Genomic DNA, 20,693 nt, shown 5'->3' with positions numbered 1-20,693 from the left:
TCCGACTATATAAAGTATATATATTCTTGATCAGGATCAACAGCCGAGTCGTCTGTCCGTCTGTCCGTTTCTACGCAAACTAGTCTCTCAGTTTTGAAGCTATCTGAATGAAACTTTGCAGTTAGTCTTCTATATACTCTCACTCGTATATATGTCGGAACGGGCCGGATCGGACGACTATATCATATAGCTGTCATAGGAATGATCGGAAAAGTTTTACAAAAAAAATTATACAATTTTTAGTTTTCAACAGAATTTTATCAAATTTGAGATATAGCCATTTCATATTATTCTACAATTTTGTGTAAAATTTTATGAAAATCGGACGACTATATCATATAGCTCCCATAGGAACGATCGAGAAATTAATTCAATTAATAAGTATAACATTTTCAGTTTTCAACAGATTTCAATCAAATTTGAGATATAGCCATTTCATATTATTCTACAATTTTGTGTAAAATTTTATGAAAATCGGACTAATATATCATATAGCTCCCATAGGAACGATCGAGAAATTTGAGAGGAATGAGAAAGGCGGTGGCTGTTGTCGGAAGACTGACAATCGCGGTGGCGATAACATTTTTAGTTTTCAACAGAATTTAATCAAATTTGAAATATAGCCATTTCATATTATTCTAAAATTTTGTGTAAAATTTTATGAAAATCGGACTACTATATCATATAGCTCCCATAGGAACGATCGAGAAATTAATACAATTAAATTTATAACTTTTTTAGTTTTCAGCTGATTTTCATCAAATTTGAGGTATAGCCATTTTATATAAGTCTTAAATTTTGTGGCAAATTTCATAAAAATCGGACGACTATATCATATAGGTGCCATACAAATGATCGTTTGATGTAGAGGAAAAATGCAAATCTGCGAATGTAAAACTGCAAATATAATATGTATAGGTGAATGAAATGAAAGCAGGTATTACTTCATTGTTCTTTAACAGAAATATATATAATTTATATTGTATGGATTCCTATCCTATCCGGTAGTCAATTTCCTAGTATTCTGTCCTATATTTTCCATCCCGCTTACTAACACCTAACCCAAACAGGCGCGTGCCTAGTTTCATACGGGCCACTTGAATGTACTGACCGTAGTGCATCAACGTCCAAAAAAAAAAAAGCTGCAAAAGAAACATTCGTTAAATGTAAATCTATCGAATGTAAAACTGTAACTTCAAAACTTTATATATTATTTGTATAGGTGAATATAATGAAAATAGGCATTTCTTCGTTGTTTTTTTTTTTTAATCAATATGTATAATTCATATTGTATACGATGGATATGAACATGATTATTTATGGTCCAATTGCAATCTGCAAGGTGTATACATAATTCGGCGTGCACAATGTAAGCTTCCTTTCTTGTAAGTACCTACCATAGAAAGCTGCTTGATTGATCCTTGGCAAGATAATGGCTCAATGTTTTGGTTACCGGTTATCTCATATACTAATAGAATAAATGAATCAAGATATAAGCTGGTCTTATTTTATTTAAAAATAAAAATATAACTTTACATTTTCAACATTCAAGACTAAAATTTGTTTTACTAATTATTACGCATTAATTTACAAAATTTTTTTCCTCGAATAACTTTTCTATTGCGTTAAAAAAAACAAAACGAATTGCGTACTCATCAATTTCAAAGATATTTGCAATATGCTTTTTATATTCACACTGTCAATCCGAATCATTAACTGCCTTTTTACGTTTTTTGGCCGCTTGTGTAATTTTATGTTTGGACCAATCCTCCTGAAAGTCATAATATTATAAATTGTATACAATATATGGGATTAGCACCAACCTCACTCGAGTTTTCATCTGATGAGTATATTGTTTTAACCAGATCCGAGTTTTTTTTATTTGAAGTACTGTGATTGTTACTATCTTTTTTATTGACCGGTTGCTTACGTCCACGACCACTTCCTCCACGCCGGCCAACCGCTGTGGTTTCATCTTCCGCTGCCAGAGCGAAAAGATCGCTAAATTGTTTCTGTAAGCACAATTAATAATAAGCAATATATGCTTTACGATATTATGTAGCTAGATACCTTTGTGCTTTCATTACTGTTTGAGTAGGCCGCCTGCAGTGCACGCTGCATCATATCGTGAACATAAAGTCCAGTTCCAGTTCCGTGTCTACAACTTCGTCTATAATGTTCTAGATGGTTTAATACCTGTAGATTAAAGACATGACAATAATTACAATAATGTTATTTGTAATATTATACATGACTAGTTAACGCACTTGATCAGCAGAAGGTGAACTAGTCACAATGGAGCCACCTTTAGAAGGTCGTTTTCTTTTATTGGGGGATGAACTGGGATATTTGGATGTAAGAAGAGACGCTATAATTTCAGACAGCTTTTCTTCATACCGCTGATACCAAAACCTAATTAAGTGATATAAATCATATAAAGTTTAAGATAGTTATGAATGAATATTTTTAATTCACCTTAAAGCAGACGTTACAAATGGGTCCCCACGAGACTTTGCTTCTCTGCTAAGAATTAATCGAATTATTTCATTTGTTGGCTCTTCGTTTTTTAACAGTAACAGAAAATGACTTAATGCTTCAGGGTGATTTCCGGCTTCCAATTCAGGCAATAGATCCTAATTAAGAATGTAATAAATATTGTCAGATTATATACAAATATATATATATATTAATACTATAAAATATTTAATAAAACAAGGAAGATAGTTTCCGCACGCCGAATTTATACCTTACAGATAGAGCTTTGATCACTAGGAACTAATGCAATAGTAATTATATATATTAATGGTTAAAAACACTGAATTAATACGTGCTTTCATTTAATTTACCTGTACCAACTATATTTTCAGTTTTACATTCACAGATGTACATTTACATACGATCGTTTGTTTGGCACCTATATGATATAGTAGTCCGATTAGTATAAAATAAAAAAAAAAAATGTAGAGAAATATAAAATGACTTTAATTTAAATTTAATAAAAATCTGTTGATAACTAACAAAATTTTAATTTTTAATTGTATTAATTTTTAGATAGTTTCTATGGCAGCTATATGATATAGTGATCTGATTTTAAAATAAAATTGTAGAATAATATAAAATTGCTATACTTTAAATTTAATGAAAAATTTTCATTCAGATCTCTTCAAAACCGAGAGACTGGTTTGCGTAGAAACGGACAAACAAACAGACAGACATGGTTATGTATACCCTTGCAGGGTATTATAATTTCAGTCAGAAGTTTGCCGTGAAGAAGTCATCTTCGACCATATAAAGTATATTCTTGATCAGCATCAACAGCCGAATCGATCTAGCCATGTCCGTCCGTCCATCTGTCCGTTACTACGCAAACTAGTCTCTCAGTTTTGGAGCTATCTGAATGAAACTTTGTAAATTATAACTTTCAGTTTTCCACAGAATTTTATCAAATTTAAGATATGGCCATTTTATTATTCTACAATTTTGTATAAAATGTTATGAAAATCGAACGACTACATAATATAGATGCCATAAGAACGATCAAGAAATAAATATAATTACAATTTACAAATTATAACTTTTTCATTTTTCAACAGATTTTTATCAAATTTAAGATATAGCCATTTTATATTTTTATACAATTTTCTGTACAATTTTATAAATATCGGACTACTGTATCATATAGCTGCTATATAAACGATCGTTAGAATTAGAGGAAAATGCAAAACTGTGAATGTAAAACTGTAAATATAATATGTACATATATGATAAAGAAATTACAGCAGGCATTACTTCATTTTTTTTAACATAAGTATAAAAAGTTAAATCTGCAAGAGTAAATAAACTTCGGCGTGCCGAAGTAAGCTTCCTTTTTTGTTTTATAAAACCCTGGCAGGGTAAGGAATCCTATAGATTTAGGGTATTACAGAAACCTATTAAGAAACAATTCTCAGGAAAAAGAATACAATTTGGTTTTTTTGGAATACCTTATACTTTCAAAAAAGTTTGGTAAAATAAACCTACAACCATCCCACCGACTGACTTTCATGAAAATTATGTTTTACAAATTTCAGGAAGCTCCCGTCCTTAATTTGGTGGTCTATTTTAACGAATATGAATATTTTTTATAAAATATTTAAAACCGATGTCCCAAATTAGATGAAAATATGTTTAAAAATTGGCAAAATACTAGTGAGTGTAGTCAGAAGACTATTTGCAAAGTTTTATTCAGGTACCTCATAAACTGAGACTAGCTTGCGAAGAAACAGGCAGTCTGACGGACGGACATGGATCCACTCGGTTTTTGATCAGAATATAGTGTATAAAATTATATAAATTGGACCCTTTAAGGGTAAAATGTCTCTCAGAAATCGTTCAAAATGTCTTTGAAACCCCAGCTATAGCTATTAGTTCATACCTGGATACTTTTAAGGGGTACATCGTGAGCTTGTACGAGTTGCCATAGGCAAAACTGTTCGTAAGTCTCAAAATCCAAACTTTCTCTAAGACAATCAATTAACCCTTCTTGTTTAAATATTGTAAGCTTTCCTTGTGCCACTGAGTATATAATGTCGCGGACATTTTTAGCATCTATGCAGCGCAGTGTAATCCGCAGAAGGTCAGTGTTATTCGTAGCTATAGATTTGAACTCTCTGTAAATGTCAGGTAAAAGCCACAAGTAGATAGCTGTGTTTTCCTGCTCAAGCAGATCAAGGTCTCGCACTAGGCAATCCCCTATCTTGTTATCTGTCGCATCGCATATTTGTCGGTAAATATTTGTTTTAAACTGGTATGATTGTTGAGAATTTTTGCGAGTTTGTAATTTATAATGAATTTTCATAAAATATAGAAGTAAAAACCGCGTTTCTGGTATACGATGGCAAATTTCCGACATTAATGTTTGAAATGGTTTTTTTATTTTCTCTTCATTTTCATATAGAAAGCGAAACAGGCCGTAAAGGGGGTAGCTTATACTCTTCGCCAAACACTTTTCATCAGTCTTGCTCTCGGAGAAAATATTCTGATGCGGTGGCAAAGTCTCGCGCAGAATTATAACTGTATTTGAGATCACATAATTTAACTGATATTCTTCAAAAGCTGAAGCTGGCAAAGGTCGAAAATCTTTCAAGAATGCCTCCCATGTAAATGAGTTTCGCTTTGTAATAAATGTGTCAAATGATTCAGCTATTGCTTCACTCAGTTCAACTTTTGGTTTCTCTTTTAATCTGACCTGCGAAAAGTGTATTAACAAAGAATTATTTAAAGTTGAAGCAATTTTCTTGAATTTTATACCTTAGAAAGTGGCAAATCATCATCATCGTCAGTATTTTCTTCATTCTTGAAAGTTTTTCCAACATTTTCCACTTCCTCGTCGCTAAATGCATTTTCCCGCTCCGTTGTCATTGTTGCTTTGTTATCTTCATCCACCAATGCACAGGATGTTGCACTATTATGACTAAAACCAATAATAGGCAGATCAACGTGTTCTGTAATTAAATACATAAAGAGAAATATTTATTGTTTCATAAATTTTCATTTCTTCACATGCAGAGCTTCGCAATAACAGTTGACCATAATTAATTGTTCCAATAATATTATTAACGAACTCTTAGGAATGAGTAAAATCAACCTGGCCTATGTACAATAATTTATTAGTTTGTATCTATAAGTCAGATCATTTGCCTAGTCTTTTGATTTCGAAAGTTTGATTTAATTATATATTTAATAGGGAGTCTTTTTGTTTTCAGATTCAAGAATAAAGTTAAAGCTGAATATCATATGTCTTGAGAATTTGATAATTATTTTGTCCTAAGTTTGCAACGCAGCGACTCTTTAAAGTTCATACGTATATGTATATTCTTGACAGTTCAGTGTGTATCTGTTTACGCCCTTCTGGCTGTTCCTTTTAAAAAAATCTGTCTGTTTTTTAGCTAAATACAATAATTTTCATTTTGTATGGAAAGTATTTTATAAGTCGGAACAGAATCAGAATCATAAGATTTCAGATTTTTTTAGTAGTAGGTACATACAGAAACGGGATTGACCTGAGGTATTTAATCACTATGTTTGCCCTATTCGATCAGTAATAAGAACACAAAGAACAAAATAGCCAACTGTTATTTAATAGCTCTAAGGAAAACTTAATCACCAAGTACTGTTCGCTGCTGATCAGTATCTTTTTTTAAGGTAGTAGCAGCTTGAATTGAATGCGTTAGAGGGTACACGACGGATTGGCCCACGTTTGAAGTTGGTAACGATACAAATTCTCTAAAGTTTTCCCTTATTAAATTACGAAGTTCTCTGTCCAGTTTCGGTGATTCAAAAAGTGGCTGTATATTTGGAATAACCTGAAATATACATAATTAAATATTAAAATTACATATTAGATTTATACAAGTCGTACCTGCTTGTCGAGAATTAGTTTTAACGAATTGTAAACTCCCATTCGTATTTTATCGTCGTGCTTCACATAAAAATTCTTTGTTATTCGACAAAGGAAGTCTAACAATGTACTACTAACAAAAGGGTGATTTCTAATTGAATGGTACATAACTAGAATTCCCGGCTCTATGTTCATAATATTATCTTTGGCAGGATCAAAAAAGAGCCAATCATAAAACAATGATAGCTTGGCATTTGCCGAAGCAATTGGATTTGTGCATGAGGAGATGAGCCAACCAATGATTGCCCATCGCGGAATAATATCCGAACATAGCATATCATTAGTCGGATGGATTACGTTAATGATGAATCGGATTAAGTCAGAGCGTAAGCTGTGTGACTCCGGTGTTGCAAAGTATTTATCCTGAAACCAGTCCTGGTATCTTTTCTGTGTGCCAAACTTTACAGATGATGCTAGGAAGCTGATTTTTCGTTCCATCTCGGGCAAAAGACGACATTGCAGAAATCTTCGACTGGTCCGAATTTGTAGTAAGTGCCAAATTCCGTTGAATGTTGGATGTAGGCTCTTCGGATTATAAAGAATATCACGCCATAATTGTTCGAATTCCGGTATACGTGCTACGTTTTGTAAAAGCCTGTCATTTTATATAAAAAATACAAATATTTATTATTAATTATATAAAAATAAAATATTAAAATTCTAGATTGTTCTAGATTTCACAAAAAAAATTTTCCGTCGGCAACAAGAATTTTCGATTTGCAAGGGGTCGATAGGTCCATCGTTCAAACTTTACATACCGTTAATAATAATGAGTAATAATAAGTAATATTTATTTATTTATTTATTTATCTAAAGCTAACAGATAGTTAAAAAAACTAGGAGCTAACTTATGTTCTAGAGCTATAGCAACTAAGGCCTTCAGCTCGCTGGTTATTATTTACAGAACTTACATGTTGCTTACTGCTATAATAGTTTACATGTATTTACAAAAATAATTTATTGCTTACTGCTGTATTTTGTTTTTTATTTATTTATTTAATTTAATTATTTTTTTTTTTGTATTATTTATTTATTTTATTTTTCATGTGATTCATAGAAGATTTGGCAGCTATCAAGGTATTTGAGGATGTTTTTGGAGTTTGGATTATATGGGTTTGCTATCATAGTGAAAAGGTTAGGGCTGTGGAGGAATTTGGATCGTTGGTTGGCAAGGGCGGGGCAAGTGTTTATAATGTGATGTAAGGTAACTTGTGCATTGTTGCACAATGGGCAGAGGCTGTTTTTAGTTCTGTTGAGGTAGTGGGCGTTTGTTAGGTATGTGTGGCCAAGTAAGAATAATAATAATAATAAGTATTTGGGACCACCGGACCGAAATTCAAATAAATCGCGACGGAGTTAAAATAAAAAATAATAAATAAAATATTATTAATAATAATATTATGCAGAATGCTGGTATTTAGCTTAATATTTAAAAAAAAGAAATGTAGCAACAAATTTGTTAAAGCATTGCTGTAAATTACATTTTTATATGTTTATAATTTGTTGGCGCACCATATTATTGTGATGGGTCAAACATTTGTAAAGTGTGGATAATTAGTTGAAAGATTTTCCAAATTTGCAGAGGTATTTGGTGCCACCGGAAAAATGAAAAATGTGGCAGCTCTTTTCTGTGGGAAACAGCTGTTTAAAGTTAAATTCATATATGAAAATGTAAGCCATATTAAATGAAAAAAACATTTTTCACGTTGTTTGCTGTTGATCAGACAAGAAGTCGGATGTTTGAGCAGTAATAAATGATAAAAAAACGAAACATTCCGATAGCAAAAATTAAGTGAAACCCGTAGCAGCTAAAAAAAAAGTAATCGAAATCGAAATAAAAGTGAATGCCGAGGCTGGCCGGTAAATTTCAAATTTGAAAAAAATATGTTGAAACTGAAAAGGTTATAATTATTAATTAATCGTTCCTATGGCAGCTATATGAGAGATTATACAGAAGACTATCTGCAAAGTTTAATTCAAAAAGCTGAGAGACTAGTTCACAAAACAAGGACAGATGGACACTGCTAGATCGACTTTATGTCGATTCTTTATTGCGTTGCAAACTTCTAAAATTATTATACCATCAAGGGTATTAAAATAATAGACATAATAGACATTTTATTATGCCAAATAAATATAAAAAAATCCCTGAAATAGATTTTCTTGTTATCTTGATCTGCAATCCGAAAAACAAGGCGAAAGATACCAGTTCAGAGGACATAGCATAAGCAAAATAAGAGATGCCTGTTATTTTGGACATAACTCAATAAATTTATTTCCAGGCAGGCTAAAAGCCCAAATCGAAGCCAAAGCTAATTTTTCTAATTATTACTAAAACAACGTACAAGATTTTTGCATATATAATTTTTAAAATTTAATTAAATTTAAGATTAAAACAATTTATGTGTAAATACACGACACCTTACATTTATTTTTTCTTTTACGGCGAATATTGGTAAAAGTTACGACCTTTTTTGGAAAAGACGCAACTTAAAATGTAGCAAGAACCAAAAGTACGCATCCAAACATTTGCCCACCAGCACCAATACTAAACTAATAATTAATAGTTTAAAAAAACTAAAAAAAAACACGCTTTTATAAATAACCGAACTAAAAAGAAGAAAATAATTTATAATTACAAACAAAATTATTAAATTCAGAGCAATAGTATATAATTATAAACAAGATCACTAAATTCATAGTGTCGAAGTTAGCATCCTTTCTTGTTGTAAATAATGCTTGCCTTTAGGAGATCGTACATGGGTCGGCGTATTCTGATGTAGCGTTTCAGCAGGGCGAACCTGTGCATATTGATTCCGTCTTAATGCATTTTGCTCGAATATTCATTTGCCGATGTGAAGTACGTAACATCGGCAAATGAATATTCGTAAAAATCAAACACAAGATGAACTTGCCGAACAAAATGCATTAAGACGGAACCAATATGCACAAGTTCGCCCTGCTGAAACGCTACCTCAGAATATACGAAATTTTAATAGAAGACAACCTGTACATTTAGACTTGAATCGCGCTGATTCTGGGAACTATTCGGTCAAGATCTCAAATAGCGTTAGCTGTTGCATTATCTGGCATTGCTGCCACATTGCTGGAAGGCAGTCGCACTGCACGTTCCGCATTAAAGCTGCCTTTCAATCTTCTTTTGATTGAAAATCCAAAGTGCACAAAAATTCGGTGACATCAAAATTGATGCAAAAATGTAAAATTCTTATTTGGGATGAATACACGATGGGGCATAAACGAGGTTTGGTAGCAGTAGTGTATTGTATGCCCATATGCGCTCTTATTACATTACATAAATATTGAGCGGCAACACTTTGTCAGCCGAAGTCACAACACTATGTTGTTATGCCAATAAAGTACATAGGGCATTGCCTTTGTCACTCAGAGACAACATGCCAAGCACCCATAACCATTTCAAGTGCAATCGTGCAATTTTAGCACTCACCGATTAGAGCTGAGTCAGCACGGTTCCCACACTGACCGCTTATATATATTTGTAATATATAATATAATAAATCGGCAGCTTTGCCGCTGCGCCGACAGCAAGCCTTAGTTTAAGAAATCTAAAAAACATTCGAATAAAGATTCTTGAATAAACCACAAGGGGATTACTTGATTTCAAATAAATGGCAAGATACTACAGTAGACCAATCGAAACAGGATTAAGGAAATGATTCAAGATTATAAGGTAGGACTTAAATATTGCTATCCCGAGATTTTTGTCCAACACTTTTCGTCTTTGAAGGACGAACTCATTAATAAAGTTTTCCTCGGCATTACCCAAAGTTATAAAAATCTTAATTAGGTTAGTGAACGAGCAATACTAAAGGCAAAGAATAAGGACGTCGATAGTTTGAATTCCATTTTTCAAAGTCAAATCGCGGGAGAACTAAATTCATACAAATCCGCCAACGGCGTGACCAGCGAGGATGAAGGTACTAACTATCCGACGGTATTTTGAACTCTCTTGATGTGCCAGGGCTTTCGCCGCATAATTTTCATCTGAAAGTTGCCTCAATCATAATTATGCTACGGAATCTGAATCATGCGAAATTGTACAATGGTACGCGGTTGTCCGTTAAGAAACTAATGAACAGTGTAATTCAAGCAACGATCATCAAGGGCAAATTCAAATGAGCGGAAGTCACAGTAATGCCAAATAATCTTCCATTTCAATTTAAGCGGATTCAATTCCCAGTTAAGTTGGCATGGGATGACAGTCAATATATACCAAGGCCAATCGTTGGAAGTCTGTAAGATTAAACTTGAATATCCCTGTATTTCGCATGGTCAGTTGTACATAGCATGTTCCCGTGTTGGAACGTGTTGTTTGTTGTTTATTTTTGCGCCGCCAACTTGTTTATACATACAGTGTATACAACTTATTTCGTGCAAAGGTTAACTTGAAATTCAAACTTGTATAGTTGACGAACTGTAAGAGATATGAACAAAATTTAAATGCAGTTTTGTTGACCCTTCATTATTTTTAAATACCACTAGATAACGCTTAAAAAAAATACAAATACTAACTTTTTCCATGTCACAGCTTATTTCGTGCAAATAACTAAGCTTAATATTTAGTGTGGCCTCCATTTTGCTTATTTACATCTTAAACCTTTGGGATCTTGAACCATTCTTCCAAGAGGGCTGTTTTGAGCTAATGTTTGTTGGATATCGACCTCCTGCGGGTAGCCAGATCCTAAATTGTCCAGAACATCTCAATGACGTTAAGGTTAGGAGACTAGGCCGGTGTTCCATGAGGGCAGTTCCATTGCATCCTGGTCGCAAAAGATCAGATTTTAGATAGGTATTCTCTTTGTCCAATTTCATGGCGCTCTGGTCAATGTTATCTTTCAATAATTGAAGGTACTTATGTTTTTCCATAGTTCCTTCGATTAACGCCAGGAGTCCACCGTAAGTACTGTAAGTTTTGGTGCTCAATTTTTGGCATTAATTTATTAATTAAATTAAGTTTTGCGTATAATTCGCCTTTTCTACAACTCTGCGAAAGTTATATTCAGAGCATTCTGGCCTTTATCTGCGAACCTTCACTTCGTCAACTATACGAGTTTGCATTTCAAGTTTACCTCTGTAAGCCACTGAAGATATATGTAAATATATATATATATATAATTTCAATCTGCAAGGGTATAAAAACTTCGGCGTGAGAAAGTTAGCTTCCTTTCTTGTTTCCCTTAGTGTAGTTACTCGATTTTCATAAAATTATATATATATATATATATATATATATATATTGTATATAACTTATTTCGGTTTTAATTTTATGAAAATCGAGTAAATACACTAAGGGAAACAAGCAAGGAAGCTAACTTTCTCACGCCGAAGTTTTTATACCCTTGCAGATTGAAATTCGATCACTAGGATTTTAAACAAGATAAGTTAAAACACATTTTTGTTTAAAAAACAATGAAGTAATACTTGCTTTCATTTTATTCACATATACGTATTATCCTGATCATATTAAATGCAATCGAAGAAGACGGCATCATCAACTATTATCAAAACGCCGCAGTTTCATTGTTATTTTAAATAAATGAGAATGTCTATAGGCTTCGTTTGCACATTCATAATTTAATCCAAGGATGTCTATTCAGGTTGATTTTATATATATAGTTACTTAACGGGGGATCGCTTTTTGTGTCAATTGATCTAAGTTTGCTAAAGGTTAGTGGCCTAGAAAAGGAAAGTTTCTAGTTTTCCCTCCTTTTGTGCCCTAATAATATAAACTACCTTTCTCAGTATTTCATTAAATGAAATAAATTTTAAAGTATCCGTTGATGCACAAAAGCGCACAATTTTTGCACGTGTTTTCCCTGTTTTTTTGCTTTGTTCCTTTGTGAGCGTTTTGCAACTGAGTTTTTAGCACAAAATATATAAATATAAAATTTTTAGTCTTTTTTTTCAGTTTGGAAGTCAACTAGAAATTATTTGTATCAGTTAATCGAAGTTACCGATCAAACTTAAAAAAGAAAACTATAATAAAAACATTAAATAATATTTACAAATTATTTGACACAGATTCAAAATAAATTACTAAGATAAGAAACACATTTTTGTTTAAAAATCAATAAAGTAATACCTGCTTTCATTTTATTCACATATACATGTTATATTTACAGTTTTACATTCACAGGTTTGCATTTTTACTCTATATCTAACGATCGTTTGTATGGCAGCTATATGATATAGTAATCCTTTTTTCATAAGATTGTAAGGTAATACAATTTTTATACCCTTGCAGGGTATTATAATTTCAGTCAGAAGTTTGCAACGCAGTGAAGGAGGCACCTCCGACTGTATAAAGTATATATATTCTTGATCAGGATCAACAGCCGAGTCGATCTAGCCATGTCCGTCTGTCCGTCTGTCCGTCTGTCCGTCTGTCCTTCTGTCCGTCTGTCCGTTTCTACGCAAACTAGTCTCTCAGTTTTGAAGCTATCTGAATGAAACTTTGTAGTTAGCCTTCTATATACTCTCACTCGTATATATGTCGGAACGGGCCGGATCGGACGACTATATCATATAGCTGCCATAGGAATGATCGGAAAATTTTTACAAAAAATTTTTTTACCCTTTCAGTTTTCAATAGAATTGGATCAAATTTGAGATATAGCCATTTTACTATACTCTACAATTTTGCATAAAATTTTATGAAAATCGGACTACTATATCATATAGCTCCCATAGGAACGATCGAGAAATTAATACAATTAAATTTATAACTTTTTCAGTTTTCAGCTGATTTTCATCAAATTTGAGGTATAGCCATTTTATATAAGTCTTAAATTTTGTGTCAAATTTCATAAAATTTGACGACTATATCATATAACATAGGTGCCATACAAACGATCGTTTGATGTGGAGAAAAAATGCAAATCAGTGAATGTAAAACTGCAAATATAATATGTATAGGTGAATGAAATGAAAGCAGGTATTACTTCATTGTTTTTTAACACAAATATATATAATTTATATTGTATGGTTTTTTATTCATAGAAGTTCTATCTGCAAGGGTATATAAACTTCGGCGTGCCGAAGTTAGCTTCCTTTCTTGTTTTTTTTTAAATTTAATGAAAATCTGTTCAAAACTGGAAAAGGAATCATTTTTAATTGTATTAATTTCTCCATCGTTCCTACGGCAAATATATGATATAGTCGTCCGATCCGTATAGTGATCATATTTTTTTAAATTTTTTAACAAAATTGAAGAGTAATATAAAATGACTGTAATTTTAATTTGATAAAGTAATAATTTTTTTTTTTAATTTTCCGATCATTCCTGTGATCCGGCCAGTTCCGATACATATACGAGTAAGAGTATACGAGAGAAAGGAGACTAACTGCTAAGTTTCATTCAGATAGCTTTAAAACTGAGAGACTAGTTTGCGTGGAAAAGGACGTGGTGCTGATCCAAAATATATACACTTTATATGGTCGAAGATGACTCCTTCATTGCGTTGCAAACTTCTGACTGAAAATTTAATACCTTGCAAGGGTAAAAAACCTCGAAGTTTATATTTCGTACGGAACGGAAGCTAACTTCGGCACTTATTCCTCTTATTGTATAGTTTTCATATCCTTGCAGGATATTATAATTTCAGTCAGAAGTTTGCAACGCATTGAAGGAGTGATCTCCAACCATATAGTGTGTATACATATATTCTTGATCAGCATCAACAGCCATGTCCTTTTCTACGCAAACTAGTCTCTTAGTTTCAAAGCTATCTGAATGAAACTTTGCAGTTAGTCTTCTATTTACTCTTACTCGTATATATGGGGGGTAGTCAAAAGTATTTACACAAATTCACAATTATTTTCACCACCGAACTTATTTTTGTTATTATTCTTGTTATTGACCGATATTCATGAAATTTTTTTTATCGCATAATTTGATCTATTCAGAAACAAGCAGAAAACGAAAACAAAAGATAACGGTTCTTAGGAAAATATTAAAAGCAAAAGAAAATATGTCTATTTATTTTGGATATAGCTTAATAAACTCAATTCTAACCAATTGAAAGCCTTTATCGATTCTTAAGAACATTTTTTGAACTATTAATAAAGTAATTTATTTAAATTTTAATAGCATTAAACATAAGATGAAAACAAATTATGTGTAAATATTACACTGTAGATGAATCTATTCTTTTACTTATAGCACTTTTCTATGAACCGTTATCTTTCTAATTCCTTGTTAGCTCGATTCTGCATAGATCAATCTACGCAATAAAGAAAATTTCAGGGAAAACGGTCAACAACAAGAATAACAACTAAAAAAATTTGGCTATAAAAATGGTCGTTGTGTAAATACTTTTGACTACCTTTGTATGTCGGAACGGGCCGGATCGGACTACTATATCACGTAGTTGCCATAGGAACGATCTGAAAATTTAAAAATAAAAATAATAACTTCAGTTTTCAAAAGAATATTATCAAATTTAAAATATAGCCATTTTATATTAGTCTACAATTTAGTGTACAATGTTATGAAAATCGAACGACTACATCATATAGATGCCATAGGAACGATTGAGAAATAAATACAATTACAAATTACAAATTATAACTTTTTCAGTTTTCACCAGATTTTTATCAAATTTAAGATATAGCCATTTTATATTTTTATACAATTTTCTGTACAATTGTATAAATATCGGACTACTATATCATATAGCTGCCATATAAACGATCGTTAGAATTAGAGGAAAATGCAAAACTGTGAATGTAAAACTGTGAAAATAATATGTATAGGTGAATGATCTCAAAGCAGACATTACATTGTTTTTTAACATATATTTATATATGTAATTTATATTGTATTAATTACTAGTGATCGAAGTTCTATCTGAAACTTCGGCGTACCAAAGTTAGCTTCCTTTCATGCAAACTAAAATGTTCGATTCCAAAACATTATTAGAACTTAAGTTTGATTTTTGAACATTTTGCTTATACGTTTTTAAAGGTTGCTTTTCTAATTAATTTTACTATTATTTATTATGAACTCAAAAACTACAGTGCCTTCGTGGTGCACTGAGGCTTAAACATATATATTTGCATTACCCTTTCCAGTCGGGTTTTAAGTTTAGCTGTCTTTAGGAAGTTTGTAATTGACTCACAGGATGGTGGTAAAACCTAACCGGCTGACTTGTTTTGATGCTTAGGTGCCATTAAACTATGTAACTGCCTAACTTAATTTAAACCATCTAAAGGAAGCCAAACAATCAATAATAATTGTTAAAGAATTGTGATGCTGGTGAAGCAGTATCAGAACCTTATATAATTAGCTTAAATAGTAATAGTTACCGGACAAAATCCCTTCCTAAAGGTATAATATCATGGAAACGTTCCCGTATTAACGATATTGTAAACTTCACTTCTTTTTGGCGAAGAGGCATTAAAGCAGGATTGGCGTGGTCCTCTATAAGGCGGACGTAGCTGTAAACGGTTGACTGCACTAAAAATGGGTTGCCTTCTAACCATGTTCTATAGTCGATAAATATATCCAAAAGGCTTTCGACGAGAAAAACGTTTCTTATAGACGCATCTCCCCCGCCAGCTTGACGGAGACAGTTCCATATAACGTTTTCTACACTCAATACTTGGTGCTTTACGAATTCCCGTAGCACCCATATCAATTGTCTGCGTGCTATGTCAGTTAACTTTGCATACTTTTCGGCGACAAGCACAGTGAGGTTTGCCACTATCACATTCATTCCGTCTCTAGATACAAGAGTTATGTCGCGGTACGTTTTTGGAGCCGAATCCGGATCGGTAAGTAATATGTATAGGAAGCCAATTGAGATCTCTTCGTGATGTTTGTCTTTGCACACCAACTGTGACAAAACATCGTGCATTTCCTTATCATTGAGTCCTGCAATTTGTTGCTGCAGATTAACAAACGACCGCTCAAATTTCTAAATAAAACAAGCGAAAAATAAATTAACATCTTTGATACATATTCATATGCATATTAGAAATCCCTTTAGGTCTAAGGGTCTTGGCTTACCTCTTCAATTTCATCTTTACAGTCGACGGCCGTACAGACAAACAATTTTGAGACATGGGCAGTGCTTTTTTGTTGCTGCAGCTGCTCCATTTGCTACAGTATGGATTTTATTTTCGAGTCAATTTCATAGCCGCGCAAACACAAATAAAATGAAAAATTCTGTTGATAGTTTAAGTTGTAAATATAAACGCCTTAAATCTGAGTATACTGTTTTGGTTTGGTGTTGAAAGAAAAAATATGGATCCTCTGATCAGAGTTGCCAGATCCAGGAGCCGTGTTGTAGTTACCATACTACCGTATACAAATTTTATTAAGGGAAGGTACTCAAAGCTCCAAAATAGTTTGTTAGCTAATATTGTTTTATCACACAGTGCATGCATGTGAAACAGTTGAAATTTTTGAAATATGTGAAAATATGATTCCCACAGAGCTGAATCTCCCGATGACAAGTCATCGAACAGTTGTGGCCCATCCATCACATAAACACATTAAGGTTAATGAAGAACTGATGGAAGAACTTTCGCTACATAACTATATACATATCTATTTTTAACTAATATATAAAGATTTCATTCATTTAACAGTACCAGTAATTTTAAAGAAAGTTAAAATGCATTGGTTTTTTTTTGTTCTTATTAATTGTTATTTTTTTGTTATGGCTGTTACACAATATAACTTTATATCAACAGTCAAGGGGGTGCTGTTGATGATTCATCGATGACAGGCCATACAAACTGTTGATGAATTTAACATGGGCATGTCCTAGGCTGTCATCAATTGTTGATGAATCATCGATGAATTGTTGCTGTCATCAATAAAAATTCATATTATAGTTTTATAAATTTGCAAATATACTGAAACAAATAAAAGTGTTTTAATACGATATGGAATTCAATAATTTCTGGTCGGTCAGAAAAAAAAACTTAAATTAAAATAAGGAGTAATTATAGTTAGATAACTTAAATAATTTGTCCCCCAATGCAAGCGCTAGCCGCTTAGTATTGCTGTGACGTCATAAGTAAGTGAGCCGCCGCTTCGGCAAACTGGCTATGACCGTCCGAAATCTATAAAAAAAAACCTCTGCATGCTGAAATTTGCACACGCATACAAACGTGCGAGCGCTTGCATACATATACACATATACACAGAAACGAGAGCACAGCGCAAAAAAACGCACCCCTGCTCATCGTTCTACGGTCGACTTGCCACTGAAAAGTAAAATCTTGTTGTGCTCGGTTTCGAACGAATGATTCGAACTCGAAAAAGCCGAAGGCACTCTGGGGTTCTAGACATTTCGTTCGGGTGCTCTGGGGTTCCAGGCTCAGCCATTTTTGTTATAGTACTTTTTTGTACTGTTTGACTTCTCTATGTATTTCTTGCTTAGTGCTTTCATGCGAACCCATTCGGTGGATAGGACCCACCTTTTATGTAAAGTTCTCATTCTCTTTTATTCATGAGTGAGCGGCGTAATTCATGGTGCCGCCGTCTTATCTCGGGCCATGATCAAATTCATCGTGAGGGATAAGGATGAATTTCAGGAAAAAATTTCGATTGCCAAAAAAATATATGTATGAAAAGCTCTGACTTTTTTACAAGCTGTTTTTTTAACATTTACATTTACACTTAGTAAATCATTTTCAAGCATACTCAAAAGCTTTTTTAGAATATAATACGACCACCTGGGGATCGAACCTACGTCTTAATGTCTAACAGTCCGGCCGCTTACGCATCGCGCCACGTAGACAACTAAAATTGAGTCGGCGATATACACACATGTGCATATCGCAAGTGCAAGGGACAAAGACTTGCAATCCCTTTAGGACATTTATTTTTTTGCTCGCTTGATATTTGTTTTTGTCGACGCGAGGAGATCGTGGCACGTGGCTCAGGGGTTAGAACATCCGCCTTCAAAAAGGATAGCGAGAGTTCAAATCCCGCAAGAGGCAAACTTTTTAAAAAAATTTTAAAATTGTGTATTCAATTTTTTTTTTTTGTTTAATTTTTGTTTCAGTTAAAGATTGACCAACAACATTAAAATGACTGTGTTTAAATAATATATCAAAAGTATACCACATAAAAATCACATAAACTCCTGAAAATATAATACTAAGTTCATAATAATAGGATATTTTTCTATAGATATTTTCCGATTCTCATTTAGAGGAATTCTACGCCGTTTAAAAAGCAAAAAGTAAAATAATTGCTGAAATTTTCGCACTTCGTGTTAAAAAATATCCTAAAAGGGAAATACCTCAGCACCGAATCCTACGTTGAACGGAGCAGCGTTCGATTCATGTACTTGACTGTTTGCTGAACGGAACAAAACCAGGCCATCTCTCGACATAGTTTTCTATCCATGAAGCAAAGTCCGACTGGGATGTTTATGTGTTGTCGCGTTCTTGTTTAACAGTTTCGGCAGTAATTTATGTGAAAGGCTTGCAGCGACAGCACACGTATTCTCATGGATCAAATATACCCTTTACTTTATAAGTTCTTAGTTAAATTTTGAAGACACTTGGTGCTTTCTATATTAAAAACAATATTTTATATGATACTCATTCGAATATAGTAGATTTAAGTATAGTACATTTGGCTGAATATTAATACACAATATTACGCATTAGACTCCTGCATGAATGCACCTAAAACATGTCCGTCAAATTAGCGTCGATGAGTTAGCGTCGAAATGGAACGGTGGGAAAATGGAAAACGGAGGGGATCTTTAATTTTTAATTTATTTCGTAATAAGGGCACTAATTTGAATAAAATAAAGTTTCTAAATGCTAAAAAATGAATTTACTATTGTTTCATACTGGGTTTGAAAGTATTTGACAGTTGGATATATTAAAAAATAGCATGTGAAAAATCGTGTTTTCACGGATTTGTTAATATCTCGGCTAATCGAACGCGTGCAGCAATACCCGATACGCCAAAATAAAGGACATTTATTGTAGATTTTCCGTACCAAGTTTCAAACCTTCAGTTTTTGAGCAAATTGCATTACAGTGATCTAACCTCGGGGTCGGCTCCATACAAAATAGGGCATCAAAAATAGTAAGGCATATAACTTCGATTTACGAATGCGTGCGCATATGCACGGTATATAGGCTTACTAGGGGAAGATTAAGGAATATTTGGTGAAAATTTCAATTGTTTTTAACGGCCAGATTTCGAGAAAATCGAATAACAGTGGGTGGTGTATTTGGGCTGATATCCTAGGCGCGAACTATGAAAATGGAACCAGATGGGAATCAGCAGAGAACCACTCGCTGAACCAGACCATGGAACCTTGTTAAGAAAAATACTAAATTAAATGAAAATAGCAATTTGTTGAATAAAATATTAAGAAAAGTGACTGACAATAAATAGAAGAGCCATTCAAAACAATTTAGTGTGATTTTCATCTAAATTAAGGAAAATGTATCTATTTTGTTATTTTTAGATTATTTTAGTATATGTGGTACATGTTATGCCGCTCCCCGACAACCAAAATCGACGCTAACTTTTACAAAAATCTTACTCTCTTAATTGAACGCGTGCAAACTTGCACGGTATCTCAAAAGATAGGGAAAAATATTCTCTAATTTCGAATTAAATCTTAATTCGATCTAACCGTAAGATTTTGAGAAATTCAAGTGTTTCTCTTTCCGACCTCATTCACAAACACTGGTTTCGTAATGACCCTAACGCCATGTGGCATGCCCCATACTATATTCCGACGCTAACTTTTAAAAAATTGTAACTCAATTAAATGAACGCGTGCAAACTTGCACAGTATCTCAAAAGAAAGGGAAACATATTCTCTAATTTCGAATTAAATCTTAATACGATCTAACCGTAAGATTTTGAGAAATTCAAGTGTTTCTCTTTCCGACCTCATTCACAAACACTGGTTTCGTAATGACCCTAACGCCATGTGGCATGCCCCATACCATATTCCGACGCTAACTTTTAAAAAATTGTAACTCACTTAAATGAACGCGTGCAAACTTGCACGGTATCCCAACAGATAGGGAAAAATATTCTCTAATTTCGAATTAAATCTTATTTAGATCTAACCGTCAGATTTTGAGAAATCAGCAATTTCTTTTTCCAACTCATTCATTTCGCTTCCCGCTTCCCACGCCCTATCGATGAATAGCCCGCCAGAAAATATTCCTATTAACCATTTAAGAATTGTATAAAATATGCATGCCACATGAATGG

At 33.1% G+C, this 20,693-nt stretch overlaps 1 protein-coding gene and 2 long non-coding RNA genes across 5 annotated transcripts in view; 1 reads left to right on the top strand and 2 right to left on the bottom strand.

Moving 5' to 3' along the window:
* LOC147644641 (uncharacterized) overlaps window positions 1-20,693 on the top strand; it is a 44,204-nt gene that overhangs the window by 10,290 nt on the left and 13,221 nt on the right. The gene's annotated exons all lie outside the window — the stretch shown is intronic.
* On the bottom strand, window positions 1,494-16,784 carry IntS3 (integrator complex subunit 3). 3 transcript variants are annotated; one of them, XM_020958604.2, is made up of 11 exons: window positions 16,488-16,784; window positions 15,785-16,395; window positions 6,401-7,034; window positions 6,146-6,344; window positions 5,290-5,483; window positions 4,415-5,227; window positions 2,476-2,633; window positions 2,268-2,412; window positions 2,071-2,196; window positions 1,824-2,012; window positions 1,494-1,771 (listed from the first exon to the last, which is right to left on the bottom strand). In XM_020958604.2, exons 1-11 carry the CDS (start codon window positions 16,575-16,577, stop codon window positions 1,700-1,702), a joined length of 3,231 nt encoding a protein of 1,076 aa, XP_020814263.1. In that variant the 5' UTR covers window positions 16,578-16,784; the 3' UTR covers window positions 1,494-1,699. The 3 variants fall into 3 exon arrangements, with proteins under 3 accessions (XP_020814263.1, XP_020814264.1, XP_086682155.1); XM_020958605.2 differs by lacking the exon at window positions 4,415-5,227 and having other exon boundaries at window positions 16,488-16,775; XM_086826029.1 differs by lacking the exons at window positions 6,146-6,344; window positions 6,401-7,034 and having other exon boundaries at window positions 16,488-16,737.
* Window positions 7,220-11,634, bottom strand: LOC147644643 (uncharacterized). Its single transcript, XR_015270177.1, has 2 exons — window positions 10,991-11,634; window positions 7,220-10,892 (listed from the first exon to the last, which is right to left on the bottom strand). It is a non-coding gene; the product is annotated as an uncharacterized LOC147644643 (long non-coding RNA).

This window comes from Drosophila serrata, unplaced genomic scaffold (genome assembly GCF_035046125.1).
Source record: "Drosophila serrata isolate PLE 108 unplaced genomic scaffold, ASM3504612v1 contig_125, whole genome shotgun sequence".
NCBI lineage: Eukaryota > Metazoa > Arthropoda > Insecta > Diptera > Drosophilidae > Drosophila > Drosophila serrata.
The sequence above is the reverse complement of the archived record's forward strand: the minus strand, read 5'-3'. Positions and strand labels throughout refer to the sequence as shown.

What these genes read in the sequence shown, in the direction of transcription:
- IntS3 (XM_020958604.2), bottom strand. Translation starts at nt 16,577, where the DNA reads ATGGAGCAGCTGCAGCAACAAAAAAGCACTGCCCATGTCTCAAAATTG. An exon ending in AACTAATTCTCGACAAGCAG is followed by an intron (nt 6,345 to 6,400) that starts GTACGACTTGTA and finishes TGTATATTTCAG; the next exon opens with GTTATTCCAAATATACAGCC. An exon ending in TCAGCAGCGAACAGTACTTG is followed by an intron (nt 5,484 to 6,145) that starts GTGATTAAGTTT and finishes ATTTAATTACAG; the next exon opens with AACACGTTGATCTGCCTATT.